Source organism: Poecile atricapillus, chromosome 31 (genome assembly GCF_030490865.1).
Source record: "Poecile atricapillus isolate bPoeAtr1 chromosome 31, bPoeAtr1.hap1, whole genome shotgun sequence".
NCBI classification, from domain to species: Eukaryota; Metazoa; Chordata; class Aves; order Passeriformes; family Paridae; genus Poecile; species Poecile atricapillus.
The window spans coordinates 4,483,363-4,505,318 of NC_081279.1; the positions used below are offsets into that span (position 1 = coordinate 4,483,363).

The window sequence follows — 21,956 nt, forward strand, 5'->3', positions numbered from 1 at the left end:
AATTCGGGAAAAATCGGGGGTAATTCGGGGAAAATGGGGGAATTTAGGAAAAACTGGGCGGGAAACAGGGAAAAATGGGGCAAAAATGGGGGAATTGGGGAAAAAATGAGGGAACTTGGGGAAAAAATGAGGGAAAAGCCGGGGAAATTGGGAAAACTGGGGGAGAACCCGAGGAATTTGAAAATAAATGGGGGGAAAACCTGGGAATTTGAGAAAAAATGGGGGAATTCGGGATAAAACGGGGGAAAAATGGGAGAGTTTGGGAAAAAACGGGGGAAAACCCCAAGGAATTTGGGAAAAAACTGGGGTGAAAATGGGAAACCACGAAATGGGGAAAAGGGGGAAAAATGCGCGGAAAATAGAGGGAAATGAGGAAAAACTGAGAGAAAATGGGAAAAAATTGGGGAAAATAGGAAAAAAATGGAAAAAATATGGAAAAATAGGGAAAAAAATGAGGGAAAACATGGGGAAATTGTGAAATAACGGGGGGAAAGTGGAATAAAGTGGGAATTTGGGGAAAAAACATGGGCTGGGGTTGGGCACATCTGGACCGGGATCCCCTGGCCCCTCCCCCACTGGTGCCGTTCTGATCCATTTTCGGTTTTTGTGGAATTCTTTTTTATGGAATTCCAGAGAATTCCGGAGCTCGACGCGACCGCTGCTTAAAGGGATTGGGAGAGATCAAAGGAGAAAATCGGGGGGTGTCCCCAAATCCTGACCCCAAACCCCGAACCCAAATCATGACCCCAAACGCTGACCCCAAACCCCAATCCCTGACCCCAGTCCCTCCCCGGCAGAGATCTGGGGGACACGGGGGACATTTAGGGGGACATTCGCGACATTTGGGGGACACTGGGGGGGCTTTGGGGGCAATGGGGGTGTTGGGGGCACTTGGGGGGGTCTTTGGGGTTTTTGGGGACATTTTGGGGGCGGAGCGGGGTCCGCAGCCCCCAACCGTGCGCCAAGCCCCCGTCCACTCATGAATATGCAAATAAACCACCCCAGCCCAGGAAGCTTCTGATGGATGCCTCATGAATATGCAAAAGTAACAAAAACCCCCGCCCAACACAGCTGCTATTGGCTGGCGGCCGCATGAATATGCAAATAAAATACGCGAGCCCCGCCCACCACGGCACCGCAGCCATTGGACGGAGACCTTATGAATATGCAGATGAGCCACACCCCCGCGTGCTGACCCCGCCCACAAACAACCCCGAGCCCCGGATCGGCCCCAAAAATCCCAAAACCTCCCAAATCCCAGGAACCCCAAAATCCAAGACCCCAGCCCCGATTTTGGGGTCAAATTCCCCTTTATTGGGGAGGGGGCTCCTCCCACCCTCACCGGGGGGGCTCCCCCTCCCCCCGCCCCGCTCCGGGGGCTCCCCCCGGTATTTTGGGGTCCCCCAGGGGGTTTTGGGGGCCCCAGTAGCTCTCGTAGATCTCCTGGAAGATGTCCCGGCAGTGCACGCGGCCCCCGAGGCGGGCGCAGGCCAGGAAGACCCCCCCCAGTTTGCGGTGCAGGGCGTAGCTGGGCTCGGGGGGGGGACCCAGGCGGCCCCGCAGGATTTGGGGGAGCAGCCCCCGCACCCCCCGAGCCGTTCGCTGCCCCCCCAGAGCCCCGAAATCCCAGGGCTGGGGACCCCCAAAGGGCTCCCCCAGGAGCAGCACGGCCTGGACGTGCAGGGACTGCAGAGCCTGGGGGGGAATAAATGGGGGTCAGGGGGGCCCCCAAATCGGGAACCCTGAAATGGCAGGGGGAAACAAAGAGAATTCCAAAATTTGGGAAGGGAAAAGCCCCTAATTCGGGGTTTTTAACCTGGGACTCGAATCCTGTCAGGAATTTCAGATCCTGGGATTTCCTCAGGATTTTCTCCTCGTCCCTCTCAGCCGCGGCCTGGATCACCTGAAATCCCAAAAATTCCGTTTTCCTCCCAAATTCTGGCCTCATTTCTCAAATTCCGCCTTTTTTTTACTGAAATTCTCATGGTTTTTCCCGCTTTTTCCCATTTTTTTCGTCAAAATCTGCACAAAAATCACCCCAGGTGTTCTCAAAATCCCACAAAATCTCAAAATCCCCCAGGAGTACCCCAAAAAATTCCACATTTTTCCCATTTTATTCCCATTTTTTTCTGGTTTTGTTCCCATTTTTCCCCTGTTTGTTCCATTTTTTTTCCTCTTTTTTTCCCATTTTCCCCCATTTTTTTTCCTATTTTTTCCATTCCCACCTCGATGTAGTGATCGGTGAATTCGCGCTCAAATTCCCGGGTGGCTCCAAAATCCAGCAGCGTTACCTGGAGAGACCCCAAAATCCCCCAGAATCCCCAAATTTGGGGGTTCCCATGGAATCCCAGAAAAATCAGCCCCGAATTCACCCCAAATCCCCCAAAAATCTTCTCCAAATTCAACAAAATCCTCAAAAAATCCTCAAAAATCCCCCCAAATCCCAAAATCTTCCCAAAATCTTCTCCAAATGCCCCAAATCCCACAAAATCCTCTCCAGAACCCCCAAATTTCCCCAAAACTTCCCAAAATGCCCCAAATTCTTTCAAGATTTTCCAAAAATCGTCTCAAAATTCCCACAAATTCCCCCAAATCTCATTCAAATCTCCTTAAATCCCCCAAAAAATTCTCAAAACCCCCCAAAATCTGCAAAATTCCCTCAAATCCCCCCAAAATCCTCCCAAATCTTTTCCACAGCCCCCAAAAATTCCTCTTAACCCCAAATCCCACAAAAATCCCATAAAATTCCCCAAAATCTCCCCAGAAGACCTCGAATCTGACAAAAATCCCCCAAAATCTCATAAAATTCCCTCAAATGCATCCCAAATTCGCCCCAAAATTCCCCAAATCCCAGAGAAATCCCTTAAAAATCCCAGAAATCCCCCCCAAAACCTCAACATCACCCAAGTCCCACCCAATCATCTCAAAATCCCCTGAGAATCCTGAAAATTCCAACAAAACCCCCCAAAATTCCTTTTAATTCCCCTGAAATTCCCCCCCAAACAGCCCTGAGTGCCCCCGGAAGGTGCCGGAAGGTGCCGGGAATTTTGGGAATTCCGGGCTTACCGTGTGGCTCTGGGGGTCGTAGAGGAAATTGGCCCAGTTGGGGTCGGTCTGCATGAAACGGAACTGGAAAAGCTCCAGGAGGCAGAGCCGGAGCAGCTGGGAGCAGATCTGGGACACGAAGGGTTAAATCCGGGAGCCCCCAAATCCCCCAAAATCCCAAAAATCCCGAAAGTCCCAAGAAAACCCCGAAAAGCGGGGAGAAAATGGTTAAAAATCACTTTAAAATTGCCCTGAGATGTGGGAAAAAGGCTGGGAAACACCCCCAAAATCTCCCCAAAACTCCCCCAGAAATTAAAAAAGACCCCAAAATGACCCCAAATCCTCCCAAAATTCCAAAAAATTTAAAAAATTACTCCAGAGTCATCCCAAATCCTCCCAAAATCCCTTCAAATCCCCCGAAATCCAGACCCTGCTCCCAAAAATTATCCCAATCCCTAAAAACTGGGAGTCCCCCAAATTCCAGGCTTCCACCTCCAAAAAAACCCCCAAATCGCCCAACTTTGGGGTCCCAAACATCAAAAACCCCCCAAATTTGGGGTTCCACCAAAAAAAAACCCCCAAAATCCTCCCAGAACTCCCCCAAATTCCTGGGTCCCAACCCCAAAACTCCCTAAATCCCCAAAATTCCCCCAACTTCCTCCCAAATTTTGGGGTCCCACCCCCCAAAAATCCCCAAACACCCCAAAAATTCCCCCAAAACCTCCCAAATTTGGAGGTCCTGCCCCCAAAAAAGCCCCAAATTCTGGGGTGCAACCGCCACAAAAAACTCCCAAACCTCCCAATTCCCTCATTCTCAATCCTGAATTCCCAAATTCCCAATCCCCAAATCCCCAAACCCCCATTCCCCAATTCCGGAATTTTCCCCCACCTGGTCCCGCCGTTCCTGGGGGAGGCTCTTCCCGCGCTCCAGGGCCTCTCCCCTTCCCCACTCGGTGCAGAGCACTCGGCGCGAGCTCAGCGGGGCCACCACGGCCGGCACTCGGAAAAACGGATCCGAGCCCAGCAGGGACCTGGGAACAGCCCACAGTTCCCACATTCCCAAAAAATCATCCACCCAGAAACGCCCCAAAACCTCCTAATCCCCCCAAAATCCCACCCAGAAAAACAGATTGATCAGCGCGGATCCGGAAAGATCCCAAAAATCCTGAATTCCCCAAAAATCCACCCCAAAAGCCTCAAAATCCCGTAACCCCCCCACCCAAAACCCCCAAAGGAATTGGCGGATTGCTGGGATTCCCGCTGGGATTCATGGAATTCGCACCGGGACTGCCGGAATTCCCAGAATTCTCGGAATTCCCACCGGAATTCCCGCCAGAATTCCTGGGATTCCTACCGGAAGCGGTTGGCGCTGGCGGCCTCGCGCTCGTAGTCGCATTCCAGCTCCAGCTCCCGCTGCAGAGCCCGCAGGGAGTGAGCGGGAAACAGCCCTGGGGACAACAACAGGAATGATGAGGAAAAAATGTGAATGCAGGGGGGAGTTGGGGAAAAACGGGAATGTCTGGAACAACGGGGATGTGGGAAAAACGGAAATTTGGGGAAAAATGGGAAAAATGGGAATGTTGGGGGGAAAACATAGGAATTTGGGATAACGGGAACGGGAAATGGGGAAAAAAAGGAATGGGGAAAAACAGGGATGGGGAAAAATGGGAATGGGCTGATTTGGGATGAGTCTGGGGTGATTTTGGGGATATTTGGGATGATTTGGGGTGATTTGGGGCACTGTGAGACCTTTGGGCAGGCCAGGGCTGAGGCTCAGCAGCGTCAGGAGATTCTCGATGTCACTGCCGATGCTGAGGGCGACGCCCGGGTACTGCAGGGAGCCCAAATCCCCAAATTCCAGCCCAAACTTGGCCCCGAATCCCAAATGCCGGTGCAAATTCCCAAATTCCCACCCCAGGATCCCAAATTTCGATCCTGAACCCCAGATTCCATCCCAGGTATCCACATTTCCAGCCCAAATTCCCAAATTCCCAAGCTTCCATCCCCAATTCCCAAATTTCCACCCCTGTGCTCGAAATCCCAGCGCAAATTCCTTCTCGAACTCCCCAAACTCCCACCCCAGGTCCGCCAAATCCCACCCCAAATTCCTGGAATTCCCAAATGCCAGCCTGAATCCCCCAAATTCCCACCCCGGGACCCTCAAATCCCCCCAGAATTCCCCCGGAATTCCCAGGTTTTCCCCACCTGGATTTTGATGGCGACATCGGCGCCGCTCCGGAGCCGTGCCCGGTGCACCTGGCCCAGGGAGGCGGCGGCCACTGGGAATTCCTGGAATTCCTGGAGCTGATCCCGCCAGCCCGGACCTAGCTCCTCATCCAGGACCGCCTGGGATCCAAAAATCCCCAAAAAATCCCAAAATTTCGTCAAAATCCAGACAAAAATATTGTAAAATAGCATAAAAAACCGCAAAATTCCCCTGGAATCCCGGGAATTTTGGGAATTCCTGGAGATGTTTCCGGCAAGCCCAGCCCAGCTGCGGGTCCAGGACAGCCGGGGATCCCAAAGCTCCCCAAAAATTCTCAAATTTAAAAAAAAAAAATCTAGCCAAAAATATAATGAAATAGCACAAAACCCCACAAAAATCCCACAAAATCCGGGGAATGCCCGGAGCTGCTCCGGCCCAGCTCCGCATCCAGAACCTGCCGTGGGGACAGGGATCCCAAATTAAAAAAAAATCCCAAAAAAATCCCCCCCAAATCCTCACAAAATCCCATAAAAATCCCCCACAAATCCCCACCCAAATCCCACAAAATCCCCAAAACTTCTCCCAGACCCCTCAGAATTCCCATTAAATCCCACAAATCCCCCAAATGCCGCCGTGGAGGCTCACGAAGCTCTGCCAGCCGGGCATTGGCTCCGCGTGGTGCCGGAGCCGCTCCAGGATCCGCTGGAGCTGCGGGGGCAGCAGGGCCGGGTCTGCGGGGAGGGGTCGGGATTGGGGGATTTGGGGGATTTATGGGATTTTATGGGGGTTTCTGGGATTTAGGAGGGATTTTAGGAGGGATTTAGAAAGGGGTTTTGGGAGAATTTTGGATTTTAGGGGAACTTGGGTGGAATTTAGGGGGAATTTATGGGATTGTAGGGGGATTTTATGAAATTTGGGGGTTTTTAAGGGTGGTTTTGGGGCTGTTTTTTTCGAGTTTTTGGGGTTTTCCGGGGCGTTTTGGGGGTGTTTTGGGGGTTTCCAGGGGGTTTTGGGGGGTTCTTCGCACCTGCCATGCTGAGCAGCTGTCCCAGCTTGAGCGCCGCTCCCCGGGCCCGGCTCAGCGCGGCCACCAAACGCTCAGCAGAGGCTTCCGACAGCAGGGGGCTCGGGGCTGTGGGGAAATTGGGGAGGGGAACCCAAAATTGGGGAGAGGGACCCAAAATGGGAATGGGGTCCAGAGCTGGGGCCAAAATTGGGGATGGAGAGCCCAAAAATTGGAGAAGGGGACCCAACATTTGGGATGGGGACCCCGAAATGGGGGCTGGGGACCCCAAAAAAGGGGAGGAGACCCCAGAATGGGTTTGGGGGGAAATGAGACCCCAGAAATGGGTCTGGGGGAGGAAAATGGGGGGGCAAGACCCCAAAAATGGGGTTTGGAGACCCCCAAATGGGTCTGGGGGGGGGTTTGGGGAGGATTTCAGGAAGGTTGGTGGGATTTGGGGGTTTCCCCCCTTGGGATGGGGGTCTTGGGAGTCCCACACTCACCCCGCGGCCGCTCCTGCCCACGCAGCCGTGTCCGAGCGGCCTTGGCCAAAGCCCCCAGCCCCAACTGCAGAGCCACACCTGGGGAACCCCAAATGGGACCCCCAAATTGGCACCCCAAACTGGGAATCCCAGTGCCCCCCCAGTCCCTCCCATCCATCCCAGTCCCTCCCAGTTCCCCCATTTCCCATTCCCAGTCCATCCCAGTCCCTCCCCGTTCCCCCATTTCCCATTCCCAGTCCATCCCAGTCCCTCCCAGTTCCCCCATTTCCCATTCCCAATCCATCCCAGTCCCTCCCAGTTCCCCCATTTCCCATTCCCAGTTCCCGCATTTCCTGTTCCCAATCCCCCCAATCCCCTCCCAGTGGCTCCCAGTCCATCCCAGTTCCCCCAGTACCTCCCATGGTCGCAGCCCGCGCCATTCTGCTCACGGGCACCGGGCGCCCCTGGCCCCTCGCGCCGCCCTGGGAGGCTCCGAGTCAGGGACCCCCAAATCCGGGACCCCAAATCCGGGACCCCCAAACCCGGGATCCCCCCAAACCCGGGATCCCCCCAAACCCGGGATCCCCCCCAAATCCGGGACCCCCAAAACCCAGGACCCCCAAAACTGAGACCCCAAACCCAGGACCCCGAAATCCGGGATCTCCAAAATCCGAGACCCCCCCCAAATCCAGGACCCCCAAAACTGGGACCACAAAACCCAGGACCGCCCCAAACCGGGGACCCCTCCCAAAATCCAAAACTCCCCCAAACCCGGGACCCCCCAAAATCCAGGATCCCCCCCCGAAAAGAGCTGGGACCTCCCCAAAATCGGGGACCCCTCCCCAAAATCACTAACCTGGTCCTTGGGGGGGTCCCGGCTTTGGGAGGGGTCTCGGTTCCGGGGGGGGTCCCGGTTTTGGGGGGGGTCCCGGTTCCTGGGGGGGTCCCGGTTTTGGGGGGGATCCCGCACCCCCGAGGGGCGGAACCCCCGCAGTGACCCCCGGGAGAGCCCGAGCAGCATCGGGGGGCACACCGGGGGGGGATTTGGGGGGTCCCGGGGGGGATTTAAGGGAGTTTTGGGGGCAGGTGGGGGGGCACGAGAAGGGTTTTGGGGGGCTTCGGGGGGGTTCCAGGGATCAGGGGGGGGTTTTGGGGGGTCTCGGGAGGGCTTCAGGGGCTTCGGGGGGGACCCGGGGGTCCCGTCTCGGCTCCGTTCCCGCGCTCCCCGCGTGCCCTTGCGCCGCTTCCGGGTTTAAAGGCCCCATCCCCAGACCCCGCCTCCTCCCAGCGAGAACCAATCAGAGCCGTGCAGCTCGCACAGACCACGCCCACTCGGGACGAGACGGCGCCCCCTGGCGGATCCAGAGCGTCACGGCGCCCCCTGGCGGATCTGGGGGAAAACGCCGCGACCCCTCCCCAAAATGGGGGGTCTGGACCCCCCCCAAATTCCCCCAACCCCCCCCCCAAGTTCCCCTGAATTCGCCCAAATCTCCCCCAAATCCCCCCCCAATCCCCAGAATCCCTCCAAACCCCCTCAAATTCCCCACAAATCTCCCCCAAACCCCACCAAGACCCTCCCCAAATCTCCCCAGTTTCTCCCCAGAATTAAATCAGAGATCCGTCTTTATTGGGGGGGGGGTGTCTCTCCGGGGGCGGGGCCACCCCAAATGCCGCCAAAACTCCCCAAAACCTCATCAAATTCCCCCTAAGACCCTTCAAATCCCTCCAATCTCCCCCCCAGACTCCCAAAAACCGCCCAAATCTCCCCCAAAAGGCCGATTTTTATTGGGGAGGGGTCGCCAAGGGGTGCAGCAGCACGGCGCGGCCCCGCAACCCCCCCCGCAGCCCCCCGGGGGGCAGCACGAAGCCCCCTCCCCACCTGCGGGGGCTCAGCTCGCTCAGTTGGGCGTTGCTGGCCCCGAGCGCTCCCAGCGGCCACAGCTGCGGCCGGGGGCTCTTCCCCTGCAGCGCCAGCACCAGGACCCCCGACCCAAATCCCGACCCCGAGCCAAATCCGGGAACCCCGTCATCCTCGGACCCCTCCTCAAATCCGGACCCGTCCCCAAATCCCGACCCCAACTGAAATGCCGACCCCCAGCCGCACCCCGACCCCTCCCCAAATCCGGGAATCCCCTCAGCCCGGGACCCCTCCTCAAATCCCGACCCCTCCCCAAATCCGGGCGTGCCCTCGGCCTGGGACCTCTCCTCAAACCGGGACCCCCGCCCCAAATCCCACATCCCCTGGGCCTGTGACCCCTCCCCGGGCCCCCCAGGAGGGACCCCCGGCCCCGGGGGGGTCACGGGCCCGGCCAGAGCCCCCTCCCCAAGGAGCGCACCCCCCTGCGCGTGGAACACGTTGGGGATCTCAGGGTCCCGCAGGAATTGGGGTCCCAGGGGGGCCCGGGGGGGCACGGCCAGGAGCAGCCCTGGGGGGAGAGGGGGTCGTCAGGGGGGGTCGGGGGAGGTCAGGGACCCCTCCTCGGGTCGTTGTGCACCCCCTGAGCGCTAACCCCCCCCCCCCCCCCAAATCCCCTCCTGACCCCAAATCCCCCCAAACACCCCAAATTCCCTCAAACTCCCCCAAATCCCCTCCTGATCTGGTTGGGGCTGGTTTGGGGGATTTCAGGGGGTGTTTGGGGGATTTGGGGTGGAGTTTTGGGGCTAAGGGAGGTTTGGGGGGCTCAGGGGTTTCTGGGGGAGGGTCAGGGGCTGTTTTTTAGGGGAGGTTTGGGGCCCCTCACCGTTGAGCAGGGCCCAGTGGGCCTTGTGGCCGCGGCGGCAGCAGGGTCCGTGGTTGCTGTCCTCATCATAACTGCAGGGTCAGGGACCCCAACCCAGAAACACGGACCCCACAGACCCCATAGAGACCCCAACCCAGACACGGGGACCCCACAGGCCCCAGAGGGACCCCAAAGGGACCCCACAGGGAGCCCTCAAATCCCAAATGGAGCCCCCAAATCCCAAAGGATACGGGATGAGCAGGGGGCGGCCCAGACCCCAATCCCAGCCCCCAAATCCCAGCCCCCAATCCCAGCCCCAAATCCAAGGATACGGGACCAGCAGGGGATGGCCCCTCTGGAGGTGCCGCAGGACGCGGCCGAGGTTGGGCCCCCCCAGCCCCCCCTGGAGCAGCTCAGCCCGGCACGGGAGCAGCTCCTGGGCCAGCGCGGCCAGCTGGGCGGCTGGAACCCCAAAGTAGCCCAAAATATCCTAAAAAACAGCCCAAAGTATCCAAAATACCCCCAAAACCAGCCCAAAATATCCCAAAATACCCCCCAAACCAGCCCAAAATAATCCAAAAATCCCAAAATATCCTTAGATACCCCAAAATACCCCACAAACCATCCCAAAATACCCCCGAACCACCCCAAAGTACCCCCTAAACCATCCCCAAAAATACCCCAAAATACCTGAAATCTCCCCAAATCATCCCAGAAACATTTGAGACCCGCCCAAATCCCCCCACCCCCCCCCAAAATCACCCCCAAATCCCCCCCAACGTCCCCGGATCCCACCCAAGTGCCCTCCAAACATCTCCCACATCCCCCAGGACCCCCCAGAATGCCCCTGGGACCCCCAAATCTCCCCCCAAGTTCCCCTGGGACCCCCCAAATCCCCAAGGACCCCTCCCCACCTGAGAACATCTCCCCGTGGCGGGTGTAGCCCCGGGCCCGCGCCGTCTCCAGCAAAGCCCCCAGACCCAGTTGAGGCCGGGGGGGTCCCAGCAGCGCCCCCGCCATGGCCAGCGCCACCAGGCCACACCTGGCAGGGGCAGGAGCCTCATTGGGGGGATTTGGGGGGGGATCTGGGGGGGCTTGATTGGGTTTGGGGAGATTTTGCGGGAGATTTTGGGGGAGATTCTGGGATTTTGAGGGAGTTCTGGGGGGGGTTGTTTGGTTTGGGGGGATTTTTGAGGGTTTTTTAAGGGGGATTTTGGGGTAAATGTGTGGGTTTGGAGGGAGTTTTGGGGGGGGCTTTATTTGGTTTGGAGGGATTCTAGAGGGTTTTTTGGGGGATTTGGGGGAAGATTTTGGGGTTTTGAAGGAATTTTTTGGGGGTTTTTTTTGGGTTTGGGGGGATTTTGGGGGTGGTTGGGGCATTTTGGGGGGATTTTGGGGGGACTTTGTTTTTGAGAGGCTTTTAGATGAAATTATTTGTTTTTTGAATAAAATTACAAGATTTTGGTGCGCGTTACAAAAGAAAATTTTTTTTTGAGAAATTTTGGGGTTTTTTGGGGGGGGATTCATTAAAATCCCAAAATCATCCCCAAAATTCCAATAAAACCCCCAAAAAAATCCCAATACAACCCCAGAGAATCCCACCAAATCCCCATAAAGCCCCCGCAAAATCCAAAAAAAACACCCCAAAGTTTCAGTAACATCCCCAAAACCCCCCCGAAGCCCCCAGACTCACTGGGGGCCGTCCTGGATCAGGGGGGGCACGGGCCGGTGGAACAGGAGCCACTTCAGGGGGCCCTGGAAGCTTTTTGGGGAGGGGGCACGGTGGGAGACCCCCCCAAAACTGGGGGGAGCCCCTGCTGTGCCACCTCTCCTTAAAATCCCGGTTCAGGGGGGGCTGAGACCCCCACAGGAGCCCCAAAATCCCCCCCAGGACCCCTTGAGAGTTCCCAGACCCCTTCCCAAATCCCCCCCAGATCCCCCAGGACCCCCAAATCCCCCCCAGGACCCCCAAAATCCCCCTCAGGACACCCTGAGAGCTCCCCACCCCCCCGACCCCTCCCCAAAGCCCCCCCAGGACCCCTCCCTGATCCCTTCCCAAGACCCCCCCCCAAGGACCCTCCCCAAAACCCCCCAGGACTATTCCAAGACCCCCCGGACCCCTCCCCAAAATACCCCAGAACCCTCCTTGGACCCCTCCCAACCCCCCTCCAGACCCCTTCCCAGACCCCCCCAACACCCCCAAGGACCCCTCCCAACCCCCCCAGGACCCTTTCACGACCCCGCCCCCATGACCCCCCTTCCCCCACCTGTCCCTGCGCCGCTTCAGCAGCTCCCGGAGGCCTCCGTCCTCTCCCAGCGCCTCCCCCGCTCTCTCCAGCGCCTCCCGCAGAACCCGCCCGAGCCCGGGGGGGGTCCCGGGGGTCCCGGGGAGCGGCGGGGGAGGGGGCGCGGCCGGGGGGGTAGGGGGCGCCCGCTCCATGCCCGACCCCGGGGTCAGGGGGCGCCGCTTCCGTTTCGCCTCTGATTGGCTGGAGCCGCGCGGAGGAGGCGGGCGCTGCTGAGGGGAGTCGCGCGGCGATTGGTTGGATTGGGAAGGCGCGGCGCGGTGATTGGTCGGTTCGGGTGGGGGCGCGTTGCTATTGGCTGGGAGGGGCCCGCGCACGCGGCTGAGGCGGTAGCGGGAGAGCGTGAGGGGAGAGCGTCTGAGGAGGGAACTGAGGTGGGTTTGGGAGGAATGAGGGGGTTTGAGAGGGGTCTGAGGTGTCTGAGGTGGGTTTGGGGAGGTTTTGGGGGTTTGGGGAGGTTTTGGGGGGAAATGGGGAGGTTTGAGACGGGTGTGAGGAGGTTTGGGGGGAAATGGGGGGAAATTGGGTTTGAGGGGGGTTTGGGAGGGAAATGGGGTTTGGGGGGAAATGGGGGGTTTGAAGGGAATTGAGGGGTCTGAGGTGGGTTTGGGGAGCCTTTGGGGGGAAATGGGGGGGGTTTGAGAAGGGCCTGAGGTGGGTTCGGGGGGATTTGTGGGGGGTTTGGTGGGGATTGAGGGGTCTCGGGGGGGTCTCAGGTGGGTCTGAGGGGGTTTGTGGGGGGCCTCAGGTGGATCTGAGGGGGGGGTCTCAGAGGGATTAGGGGGGTCTGGGGGAACCTGAGGGTGACAGGGGGTTCAGGTGGGTCTGGGTGCTCCCCTGAAGCCTCCCCCGTGCCCAGGCAGGGGTCGCGGCCATGGCGGTGCAGGACCCCCGCCCCAACCACACCATCTACATCAACAACCTCAACGAGAAAATCAAGAAGGACGGTGAGGGGGGCTGGGGGCTGTGTTTGTCTGTGTGTTTCGCTGTCTGTCCGTCCCATTATTATTGTCTGCGTGTCCCCGGGGCTGGGGGCAGCGTCTGTCTGTCTCCACTCCGCTGTCCCTCTGTCTTTATGTTCCTCTGTCCCCATGATTACTGAGCTATCCGTCTGTCTCTCTGTCCCCGTGTCCCTATGCTGATCGAGCTGTCCGTCTGTCTGTCCGCAGAGCTGAAGAAGTCCCTGTACGCCATTTTCTCACAGTTTGGGCAGATTTTGGACATTCTAGTGTCGCGCAGCCTCCGCATGCGGGGCCAGGCCTTCGTCATCTTCAAGGAGATGAGCAGCGCCACCAACGCCCTGCGGTCCATGCAGGGCTTCCCCTTCTACGATAAACCCATGGTGAGATGGGAATTTGGGGGAAAATCCCGGGATTTTGGGAAAAACCCCTGAAATTCCAGGGAAAACCACCAAAACCTGGGCTCAAACGTCTCCAAAATCCAACCAGGAATCCCTCCAAATTCACCTTGAACGTCCCAAAGCTTCCCCTTCTGCCCCAAACCCATGGTGAGACAGAGATTTGGGGCAAAATTCTGGGACTTTGGGAAAAAATCCTGGAATTTAGGGAAAAACCCCTGAAATTCTGGGGAAAAATGCCAAAATCAGGCCTCAAATATCCCCAAAATCCAACCAAAAAATCCCCAAATCCCTCTTGGAAACCCCCAAAACCCCCCAAATCCCCTCCCACAGCGGATCCAGTATGCCAAGTCGGACTCGGACATCATCGCCAAGATGAAGGGAACGTTTGTGGAGCGGGAGCGGGATCGGGACCGGGACCGGGAGCGCAAGCGGGACAAGCGCAAACCCAAGGGCAGCGACGCCCCCGGCCCCAAAAAGAGCGGGGCCGGGAGCCAGGCGGGCCAGGGGGCCGTGCCTGTGAGTATCGGGATTGGGGATTGGATCAATTATGGGATTGGGGATTGGGGATTGGGTTGGGATCCATTATGGGATTTGGGATCGGGATTGGGATTTGGGATTGGTTTTGGGATTGGGGATTTGGGACTGAGATTGGGGATTTAGAATTGGGGACTGGGATTGGGATTTGGAATGGGGATTGGGGATTTGGGACTGGGACTGGGATTGGGATTGGGGATTGGGATTTGGAGTGGATTTGGGATGGGGATTGAGATCAGGATTGGGATTTGGTATGGGGATTTGGGACTGAAATTGGGGAATTGGGATTTGGGATGGGTATTGGGATTGGAGATTTGGGATGGGGATTGGGATTTGGGATGGGGATTGGGATTGGGGATTTAGGGTTGTGATAGGGATTTGGGATTTGGGGTGGATTTGGGGCCAGGATCACTGCTCTGTGTTCAGGGATGTTTGGGGGTCTTGCAGGGCCTGGCCCCGTTGGCGCAGGCGCCGCGGCTGCTGCCGCACCTGGGGGCGACCCCGCCCTACATCCCCCCCCCAGGAATGATCCCCCCGCCCGGAATGGCCCCGAGCGCCGGAATCCCGCCAGGAATGGCCCCGCAGGCCGGGCTGGCCCCAATGGCCGCCCCACAGCCCGTGAGTCACCCCACAGCGGGGTTATGGGGGGTTTAATGGGGGATCTATGGGGTTTAATCCCCCAGGAATGGCCCCACAGCCTGTGAGTCACCCCACAGCCAGGTTTCATAGGGTTTGTGGGGTATTTATTTGGTTTAATGGGGTTTAATCCCGCCGGGAATGGCCCCACAGGCCACGAGTCACCCAACAGCAGGGTTATGGGGGGTTTAATGGGGAATTTATGGGGTTTAATCCCACCGGAAATGGCCCCACAGGCCGGGCTGGCCCCCATGGCTGCCCCACAGCCCGCGAGTCACCCCACAGCGGAGTTACGGGGGATCTATGGGGGATTTATGGGGTTTAATCCCGCCATTAATGGCCCCACGGCCCGCGAGTCACCCCACTGCAGGGTTATGGGATTTATGTGGGGTTTAATGGGATTTATGGGGTTTAATGGGGTTTAATCCCCTGGGAATGGACCTGCAGCCTGAAAAACCCTATAGTAGGATTATGGGGGATTTGTGGGGCTTTAATGGGGTTCAGTGGGGGCTTATGGGGGTTTAATGGGATTTTATGGGGGCTTTAATGGGGTTTTGTGGTGGTTTTAATGGGATTTTCTGGGTGGGGTTTTAATGGGGTTTTATTCAGACGTTATGGGATTTTATAGGCCTTTTTGGGCTTTTAATGGGATTTAATGGGGTTTTGTGGGATTTGGGTTAGGGAGCAATTCCTGACACAACCCCTGAGTTGGGATTTAGGGAATAATATGGGGAATTGTGAGGATTTAATTGTGATTTTGTGTAGATTTCTTGGAGATTTTCAGGGGCATCTTTTGAGGGATTTCTTGGTGGGATTTGGGGGATTTTGAGGGATTTTTGGGGGATTATCTGGGCAATTTCTGTGGGGATATTTTGGGGGGTTTTGGTGGGATTTTTGCGAAGAGATTTTTATTGCATTTTGATTGAATTTTGGGGGAATTTTTGTGGGTTCTTCCAGGGTTTTTTTTTTTATTTCAGGCCAATTTCAGTGGTTTCTTCTCAGATTTTTGTGCAGATTTTGGAGTTTTTTTGGGGGGGGGGGATTTTCGTGGGACTTTTGGGGTAGTTTTTGTGTTTCTTTTCAGGATTTCTCTGAGGTTTTGGGCAAATTTTTGTGGGTTTTTTTGGGATTTTGGTGGGGTATTGGGGCGATCCTGGTGGGATTTTTTTCCAACACCTTTGCAAGATTTTGGGGCTGAGTTTTTGTGGGTTTTTTTGAGATTTTGATGGGATTTGGGGCAGATGTTTTGGTGTGTACCTAGTGTGACTTTGGGCTGATTTGGGGCTTGTTTAGGACAGATTTTGGAGCAGATTTGGGGCCGATTCATCTCAGTTTTGGGGCTGATTTAGGGATTTGGGGCTGATTTTGGAGCAAATTTGGGGCAGTTTGGGGCTCATCTAGGGCTTTTTTGGGGCTGGATTTAGGGGCTTATTTTGGGCAGCTTTGGGGCCGATTTGGGGCACTTCTGGAGGTGATTTAGGGCAGATTTTGGGCAGTTTTGGGGCACATTTTAAATGATTTGAGGCACATTTTGGGCTGATTTTGGGGTCCCCCTCCCCACAGCTTTCGGAGAACCCCCCGAACCACATCCTGTTCCTGACCAACCTCCCCGAGGAGACCAACGAGCTGATGCTCTCCATGCTCTTCAACCAGTGAGAGCCGGGAATCTGGGAATTCCGGGAGGGGCCGGGCCATTCTCCGCTTGGGGGGGGCTCGGGGCTGGGTTTTTTGGGGAAAACATCGGGATTTGGGGGTGGGAATTTCTGGATTTTTTGAGGCGTTGGGTTTTTGGGTTTTTTTTCGGGAATGCCTCTGCAGCATTTGGGGAAAGTCTCCTGATTTTAGGGAGCACTTCAGGATTTTTTTTGAGAAAAAAAAATTGGATTGCAGGAGGGAGGTGTTATTGGGGAAAGTTTCTGGGTTTTGGGGAACGGTTCTGGATTTTTGGGGGAACATTTGTGGATTTTTGGGGGAAAGTTCCTTGATTTTGGAGAATGTTTCAGGATTTTGGGGGGAAAGATTCTCAGTTTTGGGGGGAAATGTTTATGAATCTTCTGGAAAAATTTCCTCGTTTTTTGAGAGTGTTCCCAGATTTCTGGAGGGAACAGTTCTGGATTTTTTTGAGAACATTTCTGAATTTTGGGAGGGTAATTCCCAGATTTTTGGGAGAACATTCCCAGGTTTTTGAAGGAACATTTCCAGATGTTTTGGGGAGCATTCCCAGGTTTTTTAGGGGATATTCCCAAATTTTCAGGGAAGATTCCCAGATTTTTGGGGGGATCATTCCCAGATTTTTGGGAGGAACATTCCTGAGTTTTTTGAGGAAACATTCCCAGATTTTTGAGGGAACAATCTTGGATTTTTGGGGGAACATTCCTAGATTTCTTTTGGAGAACGTTCCCAGGTCTTTTAAGGAAACACTCCCCAGTGTTTTTGGGGCCCATTCCCGTATTTCCAGGGCGCATTCCCGTGTTTCCGGGGACCATTCCCGTATTTTTGCGACCATTCCCGTATTTTTGCGACCATTCCCGTATTTTTGGGGTCCATTCCCGTATTTTTGGTGCCAATCCCGCTGCCCTTCCCAGGTTCCCGGGGTTCAAGGAGGTTCGCCTGGTTCCGGGCCGCCACGACATCGCCTTTGTCGAGTTTGACACGGAGGTGCAGGCGGGCGCTGCCCGCGAGGCCCTGCAGGGCTTCAAGATCACCCAGAGCAACGCCATGAAGATCTCCTTTGCCAAAAAGTGATCTCCAGCCCCCGAAATCCCGGGAAAACACCCCCGATTCCCGACAAAAGGGGCACGGGATACCCCAAAACCCAAAAAAATGTCTCAAAACCTCCTTAAATACCCTGAAACTGCCCAAAAATGCCCCGAATGACTTCAAGTCACCCCAAAATCCCTTCAAAGTGCCCTAAAATCCCTCCAAACCACCCCAAAATCGTTTCAAAACACCCTAAAGTCCATCCAAACCACCCCAAAATCCCCTAGAGACGTCCTAGAGTCGTTTCCAAACCACCCGAAAATCCCTCAAAACCACCCCTAAGTAGCCTATATCTGCCCCAAAACATTTCAAACCCCTCCAACCACCCCAAAATCCCTTCAAAATGCCCTAAAATCCCTCCAAACTACCCCCAAATCCCTCAAAACTGCCCCTAAATATCCTAAAACTGCCCCAAAGCCCCCAAATGTTAGAGAATTGTCCCAGATCCCACAAAAATCCAACAAATACCAGGTAAGTTCAGCCCAAATCCTCTTTTTTTATCCCAAATGCTCTTTTTTATAATCCCAAATCCTTTTTTCTTTCCGCAAATCCTCTTTTTCTCAACCACAAAACCTCTTTCCACCCCAAATCTCCTTTTTTGACCCAAAATCCTTCTTTTCCTACCCCAAATTCTCCATTTTTCACCTCAATTCCCCTTTTCTCACCCAAAAACCTCTTTCCTCACCTCTAATCTTTCTTTTTCTACCCCAAAATCCCTTTTTCCATCACCAATCCCCTTTTTCCACCCAGATCCCGTTTTTCCACCGAAGTCCTGACCCCAAATGCTCAATCCCCGCCTTAAGTCCCCCTTCACCCAAATCTCCTTTCCCGTCCCAAATCCTTTTTTCACCCCAAATCCCATTTACTCCCCCAAATCCCATTTCCCAGCCCGTCCCAAGGGATTTTTGGGATTTTCCCAAGGAATTTTTGGTGTTTCCCGAGGGATTTTTGGGGTTCCCAAGAGGTTTTCGGGGTTTTTCCCAGCATTGTACCCAGGGTCTCTGCAGACATTGCACCTGGAGCTGACCCCACCCCAAATCAACCCCAAATAATCCCCAAGTCCCAGTTCCCAGCCCCTCACAAGGGATTTTTGGGGTTTCCCTGAGAGGTTTTTGGGGCTTTTCCCAGCATTGTACCCAGGGTCTCTACAGACATTGCACCTGGAGCTGCCCCTGCCCCAAATAAACCCCAAATTAACCCCACTGCGCCCCCCAGGACTGGAGTGGGTTTTTGGGGGGGAAGGATTTGGGGTCTGGGGTATTTGACCCCAAAGTTTGTGTGATCGGGGATATTTGACCCCAAAATTTGGGAATTTTGGGGGTTGACCCCAGAATTTGGGGGATTTAAACCCCAAGTCCGTGGGATCAGGGGGGTTTGACCCAAGAATTTGGGATTTTGGGGGGTTTTGACCCCAAACTTTAGGAATTGGGTGTGTTTGACACCCCAGGATTTGGGATGTGGGGGAGTTTAACCCCAAAGTTTGGGATCAGGGGGATTTGACCCCAGAATTTATGATTGGGGGGTGGGGAGGTGTTGACCCCAAACTTCAGGATCAGGGGGATTTGACCGCAGGATTTGAGGGGGTTTTGACCCCAAAGTTTAGGAACTGGGGGATTTTGACCCCAGAATTTGGGGATTTGGGAGGTTTAACCCCTAAGTTTGGGATCAGGGTCGTCGGACACCCTGAACATTCCAAACCCCAGGGATTGGGGTTTGATCGAGGTTCGGGAGGGAACAGTGGATTTGAAACATTTGGGGTGTCCAAATGCCCTGATACCAAACTTTGGGGTCAACCTCCCCCTAATTCCCAAACCCTGGGGTCAAAAAGCCCCAAATCCCAAACCCTGGGGATAAAACACCCCCAATTCCTAAAGTTTGGGGTTAACCTCCCCAAGTCTCCAAACGCTGAGCTCAAAAACCTCAATCCCCGAACCCTGGGGTATCAAAAACCCCAAATCCCCAAAGCTTAGGATCAAACCACCCCAATCCTGGGGGTCAAAGGTCAGGGGTCAAAATTCGGGGAGGGATTTCTGGGACCTGCCCCGCTTTTCTTGTTGCAGCAGAGCTCCTTTTTGGGAGGGGGTCTAGTCCTAGAAGGGCTTCCAATAAAGCAGGGTGCTGCTGTCCAGGGCAGTTGGAGTTGTTCTGTGCCTTCTTTGGGGGTGAGGAGCAAAGGCTGAGGGGGACGGGGTGGGCACTGGGGGGCTCCCGTGTCCCTTGGGGCACGCCGAGGTCCCCGGCAGAGGGAGGCAGGCGCTGCGCTGGAGGAGCAAGGTGAGTGGGGAATGGGGAGGGCTCGTGCCGGGTACCCTTGCCCAGAGGGGACCCCGAGCTGCCAGGAAATTCCCTGGGAGGGCTGGATGCAGAATCCAAAAACCTGTGGACTTGTTCTGTATCCTGCTGGGTGCTGAGCGGTGCTGAGGTTCTAGATCGCCCTGTGAGTCCTGAGGCTCTTCCAGAAGGTGCTGGATCCATCCCAAGGGTGCTGAGGCTCTTCCAGAAGGTGCTGGATCCATCCCGAGGGTGCTGAGCGCCTTCCAGAAGGTGCTGGATCCATCCCGAGGCTGCTGAGCGCCTTTTAGGAGGTGCTGGATCTGTCCCGAGGGTACTGAGCGCCATTTAGAAGGTGCCGGATTCGTTTTGAGGGTTCTGAGGGTTCTGAGGCTTTTCCAGAAGGTGCTGGATCCGTCCCGAGGGTGCTGAGTGCCTTTCCGAAGGTGCTGAGCTCATTCCAGAAGGTGCTGGATTTGTTTTGAGGCAGCCCCAGGTGTGAGGTTGATGAGGAGCGGGTGGGTCCTGCCCGGGGCTGTTTTAGGGGGAGGGTTTCCCTCAGTTCGCTTGGGCACGGAGCAGCTGGAGAAGAGGGGTTTATGGTGGGCTCCCCGGGGGTGTCTCATGGAACGATACCGGGAACATCTTGTAGGGTCTGGGAGAGCAGCTGGATGCACTTGGCTGTGGGTGCGGAGGAGCCTGGCGAGCCCGCGATCCCGGCTCTGCCCTAGAGACAAGATACTTCTCTGTAAGAGAGACACAATGTATCGCTGCCAGGGATCTTTGCGTTAGATATGTTAAACTGCAGTGCCCCATTGGTGTTCCTCCCTGCTGTCCCACCCCGATACAGGTATCTCGGGCTTCCCCCCGCCCCTCTCCTCTCCTATAAATATCCCGGGTTTTCCCCTTTTCGGTAGTTTAGCTGTTGCCGGCACCCTTCACCAAAGCTCTGCCTGAATAAAGGTTTGTACTTAGCTAAACGCTGGACCAGCTTTCTCGTCCGTGCTTCCCGTGTCGCCTGCCCGCCACCGCTGAGCTGAAATCACTCGAGACCGTCTGAAGCTGCTCACACGCGCTTCGGCCCAGTCCTTTTCAGGGCTGCCTCTAGAGAAGTCGCGGTGCTCCGGGCTTTCCGTCGCTGCGGCAACTGGACACGGAGCATTGCTTCAAGGAGGTGCCGAGGGACAAAGCTTTGTGTCTGGAAGCAGCATCTGAGCAGGTGAGCCAGCGTGGGTTCGCAGGGGGGACTTTTCTCCTTTTCCTTTTTGATTTCCTCTTGCCAGGGAGCTACAGAGCCGTGCGGAGGCGAGGCGAGCTCTGCCGGGCCGGCAGGCGGGAGCCGCGGCGCGGAGCTGTGTCCATCCCGTCCGCTCCGGGCGCGGGGCTCGGGCACCGCGGGGGTCCCTTCGGGCCGGTTCCGGTGCCGCTGGGCGGGCCGGGCTCTCCCGGGGCCGGGGCCGCCCCCGCCCGCCGGAGGAGCCGCTTTCCTGCCGGGAGCCGCGCTCCGTCCGGGGCCGGGAGCGCGGGGCCGCCCCCGGGTGCCGAGTGCCGCCGCTGCCGGGGCTCGCGTGGCTCTCCCGGTCCCCCCGCACCTGGAGCGGCGCCAGCCCGGGAGCGAGTCCCGGCGAGGGCCGCTGGCGCACACCTGTGGCTCGTCAGCTGCAGAGTGCCCTGGCCAAAGCCGCTGGGAGGCGGGGAGGGGGAAAAGCCCGACCTTCCGGCCTTTTTGTCTCGGGGCTTTGTCGGTGTTGCTCTTTAGCCGAGCCGCGCCTTTAAATAACGATGTGACGCTTTCTAGAAACTGTGTCCAATACCTTTTGCACCCTCACGTGAGGGCTTCGAGCTCAGGTTTTTCCATTGCCGAGTTAACTGCAGGTCCAAGCTGGCAGCGTCCCGTGCATCTGGTGTGCATGAATCTGTTTGTGATGTTCATTTCCTCTGGATGCAGAGTTGGGCTTGTTGGGCAGACCGTATTTCTCACACCTCGAGGCTTGTTAACCCTTGTACACGATTTTCTGGAGACGCGGGCTGGGGGAGAACTTTGTCTTGCTGCTGTACTAGGGAATGGAATGCAGGGGGTCCCCGCAATATCCCCGTGGAAGCTGGAATGTCTGAGGAAATGGATGCGACAATTCTCGGGGCTGAACCTGGCTCCCAGCGCTCTGCAGCGTAGGACGCGAGAGAGCAGGGCCGAGGGACAGCGGGGTAGGAGCGGCGAGGTGCTTCGTGCTCTGGGTTTGGTGTCGCTGATGTTTCCAGAGCCAGAGCAGGTTGATTTGGTTCTGGTGCACTGGAACGGGATCCAAACCTTGGAAAGGTTTGAGACCAATGGGGAGGAATTGTTTTAAAATGAATGTGTTTCTTAATAGAGGGAAGGTTTCAGTCCGTTTTTTAATAGATTTTAAGGGAAATTTTTTTGGGGAAAAGTGAAAACAAATGTTTATTTTAATAAGTAGGGCGTAGGAAAAAGGATGAATAACGTTAGACAATTTCTTTGTTGTGGAGTAAAGATCAGGAGATTTAGAAGGTTGGTTTGGTTTTTTTTTTTCCACGTGTGGCTGTGATGTGGTGTGGGTCTTTTTGAGCCGTGGGGTGTTTTGGTGGTAGCTTGGGTTTTGGGATTGGAGTAAAGT

At 56.0% G+C, this 21,956-nt stretch overlaps 2 protein-coding genes across 8 annotated transcripts; one reads left to right on the top strand and one right to left on the bottom strand.

The window, feature by feature from the left end:
• Nucleotides 1–924: 924 nt before the first annotated feature.
• On the bottom strand, nt 925–11,924 carry LOC131590084 (atypical kinase COQ8B, mitochondrial-like). Of its 5 annotated transcripts, none has more exons than XM_058859957.1 (17): nt 11,724–11,924; nt 11,150–11,218; nt 10,371–10,498; nt 9,789–9,918; nt 9,478–9,548; nt 7,151–7,218; nt 6,758–6,845; nt 6,279–6,383; nt 5,897–5,982; nt 5,251–5,391; nt 4,795–4,876; nt 4,400–4,493; nt 3,935–4,076; nt 3,067–3,174; nt 2,226–2,291; nt 1,817–1,903; nt 929–1,695 (listed from the first exon to the last, which is right to left on the bottom strand). In XM_058859957.1, the coding sequence occupies exons 1-17, from the start codon at nt 11,894–11,896 to the stop codon at nt 1,339–1,341; spliced, it is 1,995 nt and encodes a 664-aa protein (XP_058715940.1). In that variant the 5' UTR covers nt 11,897–11,924; the 3' UTR covers nt 929–1,338. The 5 variants fall into 5 exon arrangements, with proteins under 5 accessions (XP_058715943.1, XP_058715940.1, XP_058715944.1 ...); XM_058859961.1 differs by having other exon boundaries at nt 930–1,695; nt 11,146–11,218; nt 11,724–11,773; XM_058859958.1 differs by lacking the exon at nt 9,789–9,918 and having other exon boundaries at nt 932–1,695; nt 6,758–6,835; nt 7,152–7,218; nt 9,478–9,533.
• A 102-nt stretch (nt 11,925–12,026) lies between these two features.
• SNRPA (small nuclear ribonucleoprotein polypeptide A) lies at nt 12,027–19,191 on the top strand. 3 transcript variants are annotated; one of them, XM_058859967.1, is made up of 7 exons: nt 12,027–12,136; nt 12,622–12,709; nt 12,932–13,104; nt 13,453–13,638; nt 14,104–14,274; nt 15,856–15,944; nt 16,878–19,191. In XM_058859967.1, the coding sequence occupies exons 2-7, from the start codon at nt 12,637–12,639 to the stop codon at nt 17,035–17,037; spliced, it is 852 nt and encodes a 283-aa protein (XP_058715950.1). In that variant the 5' UTR covers nt 12,027–12,136; nt 12,622–12,636; the 3' UTR covers nt 17,038–19,191. The 3 variants fall into 3 exon arrangements, with proteins under 3 accessions (XP_058715950.1, XP_058715952.1, XP_058715951.1); XM_058859968.1 differs by having other exon boundaries at nt 12,061–12,136; nt 12,626–12,709; XM_058859969.1 differs by lacking the exon at nt 14,104–14,274.
• Nucleotides 19,192–21,956: the final 2,765 nt, after the last annotated feature.

Coding starts and splice junctions, on each gene's coding strand:
- LOC131590084 (XM_058859957.1), bottom strand. CDS start 11,896: ATGGAGCGGGCGCCCCCTACCCCCCCGGCCGCGCCCCCTCCCCCGCCG. Junction 6,384..6,757: donor TGGGCAGGAGCGGCCGCGGG/GTGAGTGTGGGA, acceptor ATTTCCCCACAG/CCCCGAGCCCCCTGCTGTCG. Junction 5,983..6,278: donor ACAGCTGCTCAGCATGGCAG/GTGCGAAGAACC, acceptor CCCTCCCCGCAG/ACCCGGCCCTGCTGCCCCCG.
- SNRPA (XM_058859967.1), top strand. CDS start 12,637: ATGGCGGTGCAGGACCCCCGCCCCAACCACACCATCTACATCAACAAC. Junction 14,275..15,855: donor CAATGGCCGCCCCACAGCCC/GTGAGTCACCCC, acceptor CCCTCCCCACAG/CTTTCGGAGAACCCCCCGAA. Junction 15,945..16,877: donor CTCTCCATGCTCTTCAACCA/GTGAGAGCCGGG, acceptor TGCCCTTCCCAG/GTTCCCGGGGTTCAAGGAGG.